The 14,005-nt window shown below is 39.2% G+C and overlaps 1 protein-coding gene across 2 annotated transcripts in view; it reads right to left on the minus strand.

Annotated features, from left to right (window-relative positions):
* Positions 1–777: 777 nt before the first annotated feature.
* CASP7 (caspase 7) overlaps positions 778–14,005 on the minus strand; it is a 29,571-nt gene continuing 16,343 nt past the window's right edge. For both annotated transcript variants that reach the window (XM_035132912.3, XM_060274753.2), the window contains 4 exons: positions 7,682–7,810; positions 6,403–6,578; positions 5,062–5,200; positions 778–3,144 (listed from right to left, as the gene is read on the minus strand). In XM_035132912.3, the coding sequence (XP_034988803.1) occupies positions 2,921–3,144; positions 5,062–5,200; positions 6,403–6,578; positions 7,682–7,810 (668 nt within the window). In that variant the 3' untranslated portion in view covers positions 778–2,920. The remainder of the gene's footprint in view (positions 3,145–5,061; positions 5,201–6,402; positions 6,579–7,681; positions 7,811–14,005) is intronic.

The raw sequence follows: 14,005 nt of genomic DNA on the forward strand, positions 1-14,005 counted from the left end.
TACGATTACACAGCAGTTGATCTTGTGGAGAGGGAGGGGGGTGAGGGAAATTTAACCACTTAAGGCCCACTGTCACCGATGATTGATCAGAAGAAGGCTGTTGAGCCATTAGCTTCTCCTTCAGTTCCTGCCACCTCCTTCTCTACAGAAACATCTGGCTGTTAAGGTCAGCAGAGGGAGCTCTCTTGGTAATTCTATCCTTGGAAGTGTAGAGAATGGTGGCAAGGGAGAGGGCTCTCTCAAAATTGACAGTTAATGTGTTTGTTTTGCAGGACACCTGCAAAACCATATTGCTGTTTAGAATATGGTTTTTGGGCAATCCATATTGCTGTTTAGAATGGATGTTTTTTATAATTGCAACTGTTTTTGTTTTTATAAACTTACATTATATTGTTCAAAGCAGCCCTAGGATCAGATGGTGAAGTAAATAATGGCAACCACATTTAAGGTGGTGGCTATTAGCAAAACAGGTTCAAGAGGCAATGAATACGGGCTGTTGCCTTAATATTTTCCTTGTGGACTTATAAAAACCATTTGACTAGTGAGGCACAGGAAGCTGAACCATGCAGGGCTCCCAGTTCACAATATTTCTTACAAGCACTGTTAAGAACAACTAACAAACCTGGAAGCAAACCGGTTTAAAAGAAAACATACAGAACCAGATTTTCTAACAGAAGAAACTTTGGCTGATTGCAGAAGACTACCCATCATTTCTGTGGATGAGAGCTCATAATATACATTCAATCCTCCCACAAAGAGAAAAATGAAACAAGCAGGTTAGAAAATTATCTTTATTTGTTTTTATTTCTTTGTAGAATTAGCTAATGTTTCTGAAGTGAAAAAGATTATCCCATGCTGCTTTATAATAACCATTAAAACATTTATAGATTGGCTATATTCGCGTCAAATATATATTGATCTCTTAATTGAGATTTCCCTTGACGATTCCCTGAAGAACAAAGGAGTTATGCATTTCCATCATATGTAAAGTTTATTCACTTCAACATGTAAACAGCTGATTAACTTCAATATCTTGAACTACTAGTTTATAGTTTTTACTATTATCTCATTAAGTCTGAATATAATTGGACAGAACATGTAAAGTCAAAAGAATTCATTAATTCTTTAAGTGCAAAAAATGTTATGATTAACTGAGATTATTTCAGAACTATTTGCAAGGCAAAACTCTCATTGATGCTCCAGTGTTGAAATTTAGTTTACTCTCTTGCTCAAGAAACATACCGGTCTTTGCCAGGATAAATTCAAAGGATCACATATTTCCCACTTCATGGTGAGGCCTAGTTCTGCAGTTGTCACTACATGAGATCCTACTGCTATATTTTTGCATCATGCCAGAAAAGCAATTTGTCTCACTGTGGAATCCATAGTGCACTGGATTTCTTAAGTCACTGGCATTCTGTGGAGATCTCCTCTTGCAGTGATGGAAAGATTTCCTACCTGATGTTGTGTAAGATGTGGCCTATCCACAGTTAAAATTTAGCAGACTCACTTTTTCCTATCTTGTTTTAAAGCTTGAAAACTACATAAACATTGCCTTTGTACTGGTGACTTGACAGACACAAAATCAAGTTTCCATGAGTAGCTAGAATTCATAGCTCAAACTTACTTCAAATAGCCACAGCACCGAACACGCCAAGAAAGAGAGCCTTTATGGTAATGAAATGAAAGTTGGCAAATACATCTATCGCGTTGGGTATACTGTGGATTTGTTATAATAACCAGAAATTCTACAATTGTACAACACTGTTTGTAAATCTAGAAACAAGGAAACAAATCTAGAAACAAGGAATTGGCACTATAAAGAGACATGCAGAAAAATGTGAATTTATGGTGTAAGATCAAGAATGATGGGTGTTTTTTTTTTGGTCTTCAAGTGAATATGTAGGCACTAAATCTGCAATGTCTAATCATGTAGAAAGGGTAACACAATCAGTCTTAAGGCATTTGAAGTAAAGAACTGTGTGGCCTCTCAGCAGCAGTTAGTCATTACAAGGAAGTAGAAACTCACAATTTACTTCGTTTGCTATAGTTTTACTTATTGCTTTGTGGAATAATTGTGCTTTGATCTAACTGACAACGTACAGGCACCACTGTTATTTCTGTTTGAAAGCTATATACTACACAGCACATATTTGCTATCAAATTGTTATTATGCTGAAAATGTCATAAGCTGCACTTAACTGTTCAGTGTTCTCATGATAAAACTGGAGTGGTATTTCCATATTGGATGAAAAAAAAGCGTTTCAAGTATTTCCTAGGCTTTATAAGGATGTAGGGAGAAGTAAGGAAAATAGAAACAGACTTAAACAGAGTGATTTTGAAAAGTAAATGGCTTATGATTTCAAACCCACACTGAGACCAAGCAAGACCTATGAATGGATATATCCTCTGATATGTAAAACACCAATGATATCAAGTCCCCCATTTTATCACAGAAAACTCCAGTATATCTTGGTCATATTCCTGTGGGATTCCTCCCTTTTATACTTGAGAAAATAAGAAAAATGTTTCAGTGCAACAGCACAGTGCCAACACATTGTAAGTAGTAAAAACTGGGGAATTATGAGGAACTTTCATGAGAAAAAACCCACACACGACTCCAGATGTGGTCAAACAAGAGCGGTATTAGAGGTATTTCTTTTTCTAGTGTGGCCAGAAACAACAAAAGACCAGAATTATCTACCATTATACACATAAACAGTCAAGGCGGCGTGTTGAAAAGGATTTTAACTATCAACTGAGGTAATCGTCATTTTGCATATTTCAAACATTATCTTGATGAAGCTCTGGATCCAGATTGGTTTGATTTGAAATGTTTTGGTTAAAAGATCCCCATTGTACATTTCAATCTTTCTTTGGAAGATGAGCAGATGATATACGCCCCAAAACAAATGAGATTTCAGAAGTAAACTTCTTTGGTTAGCATGGAGACCACACAAGGAATCTGCTTCTTCCCATTGAAGCGTGGGTCATCACACTGCGATTCATAGTTTCTTGCTACTTTGTAGTTCACCATGGTGAGCATCTGCAAGATCTCCAGCTCTCTGGCATACTCATTCAGAACTTCACAAAGAGATTGCACAAACCAGGAGCCATTCCCGGGATTCCGCCAAGAATAATAACCTGCAAGTAAGAGCAAAAGGGAAAAATGCCTCCTTACCATAATGAAGGAGATAATGAAGAGATATTTACTGCACATTATAAATAGGGTCATAATCCAAGCCGTATGCGTGCAAGTGCAGGAGGGAACCAATTTGGGTCTATAGGAGGCACCTCCAAACTTCGGCCCTCCAGATGTTTTTTTTTTTTGAAATGATTTTTATTGATTTTACAGATTACAAAAAAAACATATATAAGAAAGACACTTTCATAGACAGATTTTCCACCTTCTTTCCACCCCCCTCCCATGGGCCCTCCCCTGCCACAGGAGAATCCCATGCAGGCAGGCAGTTGAAGATGGTCCATTTTGTAGTTGAGTTTATGTCCCCCCCTCCCCCACCCCCCTGAGTCCCCTCCAGATGTTTTGGACTACAATCCCCATCATCCCTGACCACTGGTCCTGTTAGCTAGGGATCATGGGAGTTGTAGGCCAAAACATCTGGAGGGCCGCAGTTTGGGGATGCCTGGTCTATAGGTTTTCGTCACAATCATTTGCATTGCTGAAGAGGCAAGCAAAGCATTTTGCTTTTTCAAGAGTGTTGAGTGCTTGCTGTGGAAACCCAGGCATGTGCAACACTCTCGGAAAGTGCATAGGGCTGGACTATGTCAACTGAAATGATCCCGGACCAACATGATACACGTAAATAGGGCTATTTTTATAATAATAATACCGTAATAATAATAATAATAATAATAATAATAATAATAATAATAATAATAATATGGAATTGTTAAGAGTTTCCCAGCTAGCTGAAATAGAGAAATATAACTAAAAATAAAAGAGGACATTGATATCGTTAGCACCACAATTTAGCATGTACAACAAATGTGTGGGATCCCACAGAGGAGATTGCGGCTGCTTTGGTCCTCCTCTGTTCATTCTGCTGCTGTGCTGTCCAAACCTGGGACTGTGCTTTAGCTCTCCAAGACAAACAATGAGCTATAAACCATAGGATAAACCTAGCTTACAACACATGGTTTATATGGAGAGAGCTAAACCATGAACCTGGGTTTGGATGCCATGCTGAGTCAATCCATGGCTTAGCAGCAGAATGTCAAGAGGAGGAGTTGTTCCAGTAGCTCACATTTGATCTTTTGCACTAATTATACACAGTGGTGTCACAAGGGGGGGGTGGTGGTTTGCCCCAGGTGCCATGTTTGTGTGTGTGTGTGTGACCCTGGGCACGGTGGCGCGAGCAGCCATTGTGCCTCAGTAGCTGCATGTGGACGATCCTCCATTTGCGGCTGCAGCTGTGAGCAGAGGATCCCGCCACCGTCTTTATGGCATGCGAGTGGCGCCAGTGGCAAACCGCTACGTACAACGCGTGTGCAGTGTCGCACACATGCGCTGTACGTAGTGACTCCACACATGCGCTGTACATAGCGGTTTGCTGCTGGCGCCGCTCGAGCGCTGTACGGACAGTTGTGGGATCCCTCCGCCGCTGACATAGCCACATGTGGAGGATCCTCCGTTCGTGGCTGCAACCGCGAGCAGAGGATCTCGTCACCATCCGTACGGCATTCGAGCGGTGCCGGTGGCAAACCGCTACGTACAATGCATGCGTCATATGTAGCGGCACAACGGTGCGCAGCCAGCAGTTTGCTCGGCCCCGGGTGTCAGTTAGCCTTCGTTCACCCTGATTATACACACAAACTAGAACACTGAAAAGCCTATATACATTTCAGAAGGAAACAAACTTGATATGTGAGAATATAAAGTGCAGTGCTTCAAACTTTCAAGACTGGCTCATAATTCAATGTAAAGAAAATACATTTTTATTTAAGTTCAGCTGACAAATGCTTATATTTTCCCCAATATGTGACACTTTGTTTTACTCTCACTCATTTGTATGTCAAGTTTGTCACTTTTCCCATTTATACCTGGCACAGTGGAATATGCATACAAAAAATCTGCTTCTACAGGAATCTTGCATCCTGGATTGGCATCCATTTCCAGATCGTTATTTGGAGAACCTGCATCTGTCTGAATCCCTTCATCAAATTCAGAACCTCGACAGGCCTGAAACCATAATATAAACAGTGAGCAAAATAATTCAGTGTACACATAAATCACATACAATTTACAGGAGTTATGGAATTTTATGATAATTTTGCAACTGAAACAGATTCACATTATAACTCAACATATACTTGAACCTTGTAAATGAAATATGGTACATTAATGACATATACTAGGACCAGCAGCATCAACCCTATGAAAAACATATTCATCCTAGGGCTACAACTTAAATATATTAGCTGCAGTTCATTTGTATGAGTACGGAGATAGGCCATGCCATTGCTGGTGAGCATCCTATTCATTATTCATAAAGTGCCTAATATTGGCTTTAAACTGACATTTTGTGTTTGTGTGTGCAGTTATCCAAAATACTCATACATGAGAATTTTTAAAAATCAGTTTTTAATTAATAACAAATAAATTAAAAGGTAAAGGTAAAGGGACTCCTGACTGTTAGGTCCAGTTGCAGACGACTCTGGGGCTGTGGCGCTCATCTCGCTTTACTGGCCGAGGGAGCCGGCATACAGCTTCTGGGTCATGTGGCCAGCATGACCAAGTCGCTTCTAGCGAACCAGAGCAGCGCACGGAAACACCGTTTACCTTCCCGCTTGGAGCGGTACCTATTTATCTACTTGCATGTTGTGCTTTCGAACTGCTAGGTTGGCAGGAGCAGGGACTGAGCAACGGGAGCTCACCCTGTGGTGGGGATTCGAACCACCAACCTTCCCACTTGGAGCGGTACCTATTTATCTACTTGCACATTGTGCTTTCGAACTGCTAGGTTGGCAGGAGCAGGGACCGAGCAACGGGAGCTCACCCCGTGGTGGGGATTCGAACCGCCAACCTTCTGATTGCCAAGACCTAGATTCAGTGGTTTAACCCACAGTGCCACCCGCATCCCAACACAAATGAATTACTCTAGGGCAAATAACGTAACATCTACAAAAAAAGGGAGAGGACAATAAAAGGAAATGAAAGTGGGTTGTAGTGATTGAGACACAAATTGAGAAAATAGAAAAAAATACAAGTATTGAGTATCATTCTAAAGAAAAGCTGACCAAATATCTCTCATATCTGCCTCGCCTTAGGCATTACTCTGCAACCATTTTGGACCACTGTTTCAGATTCTAGCTTCCTGCTGCTAAACTTTGGAAAACAGCTTCTAACCAGCACATTCTAGCTTGAATCAAATACCTCCTTACCTGAATGAAAAACAATTTAGGTTTTCCAATGAGGCTTGGGCACTTGTCTCCTCTGAAAAGACTTGTCAAGTCCTTTATTGCCATTGCTCCATCTGTGCCATAGATAAACCCCTCGTCTCCATGGCTTAATAATATGCAGGCGAAACAAGCAGCATCACTGTGGCTTTCAAGGGCAACTGCAAATCAAACATATTTCCTCTTACACAATGGTAATTCTACTTAATAAAAACTATATGTGGCAAGTCTTTTTTCTGCACAATTAAAAGGGCGGCTAACATCAATCCTATTCATGTTTACTCAGAAATAACTCCCACTGGGTTGGACCTAGACTTTGTCGTGCTTAAAAGAGACCCTTTGAAATCAAATTAAATTAGTCCTACTGTTTTCAATGACTCAATTCTAAGCCTGACTAAGTCTGAACTTCTCACCAAGAAGCGCTTGTACAGTGGTACCTTGGTTGTCGAATGATTTGGCTCCTGAACAAATCGGCTCCCAAACGCCACAAAGTGAGTGTTCCGATTTGCGAACATTCTCTGGAAGCTGAAAGTCTGACACAGCTTCCGTGGCTTCTGATTGAGCGCAGGAAGCTCCTGCAGCCAATCGGAAGCTGTGTCTTGGTTTTTGAACTGTTTCGGGAGTTGAACGGATTAAGTTCAACAACCAAGGTACCACTGTATTCAACAAAATTGTTGTGTTAGAGGAAGCCAGTGCAATGATGCCTGCTAGTGCAATGAAACTCCACTCCCCAAATCTTCTCTGGATGGTCAGGAGAACTCCCAGAACAGTGAATGAGGGGAGATGGTTCCATTGAGCAAACAGAAACAAATCTCCTTAGTGCTGCACTAACAACCCAGTTAATTTAGTACTACTTAAATTATGTATTAAGAATTCAGCTTCTCAAATGACCAGAGGAAGAACACAGAAGAAGAAGAAGAAGAAGAAGAAGAAGAAGAAGAAGAAGAAGAAGAATAGTTTGGATTTGATATCCCACTTTATCACTACCTGAAGGAGTCTCAAAGCGGCTAACATTCTCCTTTCCCCTCCTCCCCCACAACAAACACTCTGTGAGGTGAGTGAGGCTGAGAGACTTCAAAGAAGTGTGACTAGCCCTAGGTCACCCAGCAGCTGCATGTGGAGGAGCGGAGACACGAGCATGGTTCACCAGATTACGAGTCCACTGCTCTTAACCACTACACCACACTGGCCCTCTTGGTCTTCTTAAGTAAACCAGCAAACTATCTAAACAAGGGAACATAATGCAATTGGTGGTCATTGTTACCTTCCTTGAGTTTATTCTCCATAGCTTCACAGGTGAGATCATTATGGATGGAAACATCAAATCCAATGCTTCGAAAACATTTTAGCAGGTCACCAGCATCTTTGTCAGTGCCATTTCGTATACCCATTTCTGATAAGAAACAAAGAAGATTGCTGCTGACTGTGCAGAGGAGGCATACTTATTATTATAGGTTGCTTGAAGACCCAAACGCCCAATGGGAGAGAAAATGATTTTAAAACTTAAAACCTTTGTGCAGTATTCAGAAACAGCTTGTTATATTAACAAAGACCCAAGCAACGGCCAGAGAAGTGGCCCTGTCGAGACTGCTGCAGCAATGTTTTGTGGCACCGTAAAGACTAACAATATTTTATGGCATGCTTTTTGTGGGCTGTCATTTTCTGGCTAAGTACTCCGCGGACCCATCTGGAACGGATTAATCCACTTTCCATTACTTTCTTTTTTAAAAAATAATATATTTTTTATTATATTTTACATAAAAAAACACAGACAAAAAAAAACACATTGCAATAAAGACAATAAAAGAAAATAAACACGTAAACACATAACCAAAAATTATTTATATCTAAACTCCTCTCACATTTTATAAAGGGACCCCCTCGGGCTCCCATCCACTGTGGTTCATTGGCCTATATCATTTAAGCAAATTCTATATCAATTTAATCTCCTCAATTTTTATCTTATTTTACATCTTATCCTTAACATGCTCATCGTCTCCACAGTTTAATTCCAGCCTGCTTCTAATCTTAAAATATAACTTTTGCATATTTTTTAAAATACAACTTAAATTCTTTCCAGTCTTCTTCTGTCGCTTCTTCACCCCGGTTGCGGACTCTTCCGGTCATCTCAGCCAGTTCCATAAACTCCATCATCTTCATCTGCCAATCATCAATTGTTGGTATTACATGTGATTTCCAGTTCTTTGCTAATAAAATTCTTGCCGCTGCTGTGGCATACATAAAAAAACTGACATTTCTCTTTGGAATCTCTTTGCCTACTATGCCCACTAGGAATGCTTCTGGTTTTTTAACAAATGTGTTTTTCAACACCTTCTTCATTTCATTATAAATCTTTTCCCAGAAGTCACTCACTAGTGGACACGTCCACCACATGTGGTAAAAGGAACCTTCCTCCTTCTTACATTTCCAACATTTATTATCATGCATATGATAAATCTTAGCTAGCTTTACTGGTGTATGATACCATCTATACATCATTTTCATTATATTTTCTCTTAATAAACTACACACAGTAAACTTGATGTTCTCTTGCCATAGTTTTTCCCATTCCTCTATCATAATATCATGACCAACATCCTTTGCCCACAAAATCATAACATTTTTTGTTTGTTCATCTTTCGTATGCCATTCCAGCAGTAATTTATACATTCTGGAAAGTGTTTTCGTCTTAGGTTCTAACAATTCTGTCTCCAACTTTGACTTCTCTGGTTGAAAACCAAGTTTTCTATCCATTTTAAACAATTCATTAATCTGATGATATTGGAGCCAATCATCTAATTTTTGTTTTAGCTCCTCATATGTTTTTAGCTTATATTGGTCTGCTTCTTCAATCAACAAATCTCTATATTTTGGCCAACTGGTGTCCATATTTAACCTTTTACGTGCCTTGGCCTCCAAGGGCGAAATCCATTTAGGTGTTTTTCTTTCTAAAAGATCTTTATACCTGGTCCAAACACTATACAATGATTTTCTAACTATATGTCTTTTAAAGCCTTTGTGGGCCTTTACTTTATCGTACCATAAGTATGCATGCCATCCATACATATTGTCATAACCTTCTAAATCTAAAACATCAGAGTTTTCCAATGTGAACCAATCTTTCATCCAGCAAAAGGCGGCTGCTTCATAATAAATCTTTAAATCAGGCAGGGAGAAGCCTCCTCTTTGTTTATCATCAGTAAGTAACTTGTATTTAATTCTCGTCTTTTTCCCTTGCCATATAAATTTCGAAATCGCCTTTTGCCATTCCTTAAAACATTCAATCTTTTCAATTATAGGTATAGACTGAAACAAAAACAACCTTTTTGGCAATACATTCATCTTAACAGTTGCAATATGGCCCAACAAAGACAATTTTAAGTTTGTCCAGGTTTCTAAATCACTCTTAACTTCGTTCCACAGTTTAACATATTTATCCTTAAACAAATTCAATTTTTTTGCTGTCATATTTACACCAAGGTATTTCACTTTCTTAACAAATGACAAACCAGTAAGTTCTTGTAATGTTTCCCTTTCCTTATTATCTAATTACAGGTAGGTAGCCGTGTTGGTCTGAGTCGAAGCAAAATAAGAAAATTCCTTCAGTAGCACCTTAAAGACCAACTAAGTTTATATTTTGGTATGAGCTTTCGTGCATGCACACGAAAGCTCATACCAAAATATAAACTTAGTTGGTCTTTAAGGTGCTACTGAAGGAATTTTCTTATTTTGCTTATTATCTAAGTTTTTATCTAGCACTTTGGTTTTAGACTTATTCAGTTTAAACCCTGCCACACTTCCGAAATCATGAATTACGTCCAGTGCTTTAAGGGCACTGGACTCTGGGTCTTGTAGAGTCAAGACAAAGTCATCTGCAAAGGCTTTAAGTTTATATTGTTTCTGCCCTACCGTCACTCCTTTTATTTCGTCTTCATTCCTAATTCTTTCAAGTAAAACCTCCAGTACTGAGATGAACAACAATGGGGAGAGGGGACACCCCTGTCTTGTTCCTTTTTCAATTCTAATTTCTTCTGATACCACGTTGTTTATAATAATCTTGGCTTTTTGCTTGGAATAGATCGCATTAACTCCATTTAAGAATGTTTTGCCCATCTCCATTTTCTCTAAATTCTTTTTCATAAATAACCAAGAAATTTTGTCAAAGGCCTTCTCTGCGTCGATGAACATTAATATAGCTTTTTTGTTTATCTTCTGTTCTAGCATTTCCAAAATGTCCACCACATTTCTAATATTGTCCTTCATGTGCCTTCCCGGTAAAAAACCCGGCCTGATCGTGGTGTATAAAGTCGTTGAGGACCTTTTTCAATCTTGAAGCCAGAATGTTGGCAAATATTTTGTAATCCACATTTAGCAAGGAGATTGGGCGATAGTTCTTAACTTGTGTTCTATCCGTATCTGGCTTAGGTATCAGAGTAATGTAGGCATCCTTCCAAGACTCTGGGGCCCCTCTTCCTTCCATAATCTCATTACATAAATCCTTTAAAGGTTGAACCAACCAGTCTTTCATTGTTTTGTAGTAGGTAGCTGTTAGTCCATCTGGTCCTGGGGTTTTACCCACTTGCATTTGTGATATGGCTTGCTCTACTTCTTGTGTTGATATACGTTGTGAAAGTAGGGATTTTTTGTCTTCTGGGATTTTTTGCAGTCCATATCTATCCAGGAATTGCTCGACTTTATTTTTATCTTGTTTTTCTTGTTTGTACAATTGTTTGTAATATTTTAGAAAACATTTGCGAATCTCTGTTGGGTGCTCCAGATTTTTCCCTTCTTGAACCAGGTTTGTGATGGTATTCTGTTTCTGTCTCTTCCTTAATTGCCACGCTAATAATTTTCCACATTTATTTGCCGATTCAAATGATTTTTGTTTCATCCATTTAATTTTGGATTCAATCTCTTGATTCATCAATTGTGAAAATTGTGTTTGCAATGCTTTAATTTCCTTCTGAATCTGTACATTCTTGGGGTTGCTTCTTAATTTCTTTTCTTTTTCTTTCATTTGTTTTAAAATAACTTCCTTTCTCAAATTCTGTTCTTTTTTCCTGATTGCATTTTGTTGAATCAAGAATCCTCTCATCACTGCTTTACAGGCGTCCCAAATGGTCTTTTTTTCCAACGTGGTTTTCAGATTTATCTCAAAATAATCCTTCAAAGTTTTTTGAGCCTTCTCCACAATTTTCTCATTTCTTAATAAAGCATCATTCATTCTCCATCTGAATGTACCCTCTTGAGATGTTTTTAAGTCCAATAGTACTGCGTTATGATCAGAGCAAGTCCTTGGACAAATTTCCACATCAATAATCCTCAGAGATAACTCTATTGTAATCCAAATATAGTCGAGATGACTCCAAGATTGATTTGCATTTGAGAAGAAAGTTTGGTCTTTTTCCAATGGGTTTTTTAACCTCCAGGTATCGATCAAATTAAAATTGTCAATTAATTCGAAGAAAGACTTTGGTAGTCTTCCTTCATTGGTAATTTTCTGTCTTTGTGATCTGTCCATTAATGTAGAGACCACTCCATTCAAGTCTCCCAACAAACATAATTTGTAATCCAAATAGTCCAAGAGTTTTTCATGTACTTTTTTTAAAAAAAGTCTGATTTTCCTTCATTTGTGCATAAATTCCCAGAATCAAAATTTTTTCGCCTTGAGATGTTATTTGTATTGCCACATATCTTCCCTCTTCATCCTTGAATATCAATTTGGGATTAAATTTTTCTTTTGCATAAATTACCACTCCTCGTTTCTTAACTTTATCCGATGAAATAAATTTTTTATTTTGTAGAATTCTTCGATGTGATCTTGTGACATGTGTCTCTTGTAAACATATTACATCCAATCTTTGTTTTGCTAGGATGTGGTAAACCTGGTTCCTTTTTCACCTTGAGTTCAGTCCATTCGAGTTCCATGACAGGATCTTCAGCAACATTTTTGAATTTATCTTGGTGCCGTTGCGCCCTCTCCCAAATCCGAGTCAGAGTCCAACTCTATTGGTTCTGGAAGTGGCCCTGGAGGTGGTAGTCCAGGTCCTTGTAGTTCTCTTTCGAATTTCTGTAGGAATTCTCTTTTTTGGTCAATAGACCTAATCTTAATCTTCTTTTGTCGGTATTGAAAATTTAATCCTTCCGGAAAGTCCCGCTTGAAAAAAATTCATTTTCTCCTTAGGATAGTTGTCAAATCAGTGTAGTGGGCCCTCAGGTCAAGGAAGAACTTCGGTAGATCTTTAAAGAGGATGATCTGTGATTCTTGAACTTTCAAGGTTTTTTGGTAGTGTAATCCAAGTATTCTGTCCCTCTGTTCTTTGGTTTGGAATGAAATCATACAATCACTAACAAAGTTTTTATCTTTCTTTGATCTTGTTCCAAACCTAAATGCTTTGATGATTTGTGATTCAAGTTCTTCTTTGGTCAGATCCCAAGTTTGGGTAAATTCTTCAATTATCGTGGCTTTCAGATTATCCTCTATTAATGGAAACGCCCTTATCCTGAGATTCCCCTCCCTCTGCCGCATCTGAACAAAAGCAAGCGCTACCTGCGTCTGGTATGCTTGCTTTTCCAATTCGTGGACTTTCCCTTCTTCCAATTGAGTCACTCTTTCCTCTACGCCAGCCACTCGAACTTTAACTTGAGAAATGTCTTTAGAGATGGCTCCCAGCTCGGTTCTCAGTTGCTTCAGTTCTTCTGTGGTGCGCCGTTGCTCGTCAGCAAATTTTTTGAGTTCTTGGGCGTTGCGTTCTAATCCTTCTTTCAGCGATGGTAGTGTTGCTAAAGCTGATAAAACCTGTTCTTCAAATGAGGCTGAAAGAGAAGATTTTTTCTTGGTCTTTCCAGTTGAGGCCTCTGGCCCAGACATAATGATGTGTATATTTAATTTTATAATCAACAGTCCTTTAGTCCCTGGGCCAGATGTCCTTTAGCTGGTAAAAAAGTAAGCTGTCCTTTAACAGTAGCTGATTAGCTCAAGATTGGTCTTTATCAGTGCTTTTCCCAGCAGGAAGCAGCTGCAGGCACAGTCGCTGTAGCTAGCTCAAGGTCAAACTTTATCAGTGCTTTTCCCAGCAAGAAGCAGCTGTAGGCACAGTCACAATAAGTCACAGTAAACTGCCTTAAGCAAGCAAATTGAAACAGTATTAACAAGGTATACAAGGTAACTTATGCTTTTTTAGCAGAAGAGGGTAAGAAAGTTGCAAATTCCTCTTTAAACAGTCTTTTTTCCTCTGTCAGGAAGGTAGCAGGCAGATCAAAGCCTGTCAAAGGGTGAACAGAAGTTCATAGACAAAGGCTCATTGTGACGTCACAGTGAGCGGCTGGGGTGAACGGAGCTCCGCTCCGGGCTTTCAGAAGCGATTTCAGCAGTTTTTTAACCTTTAAAATCAGCAGGGATTCTTCCTCAAGCCCTGCATTCAAAGTTAGAGAAACAGGGGCTACAAAGTATCAATTTACAGTCCGCTGTGGAGTTTGCCAGTTGCTTTCAGTTTTGCCGCAGCATCGGGAGAGCCCGACTTCCGTTTCTTTGAAGCTCTCCCCTGGCCAAATTAAATCCAAATTAAAAGTTGTACTCACTGTAGCC

This window comes from Zootoca vivipara, chromosome 5, assembly GCF_965207765.1.
Source record: "Zootoca vivipara chromosome 5, rZooViv2.hap1.1, whole genome shotgun sequence".
NCBI lineage: Eukaryota > Metazoa > Chordata > Lepidosauria > Squamata > Lacertidae > Zootoca > Zootoca vivipara.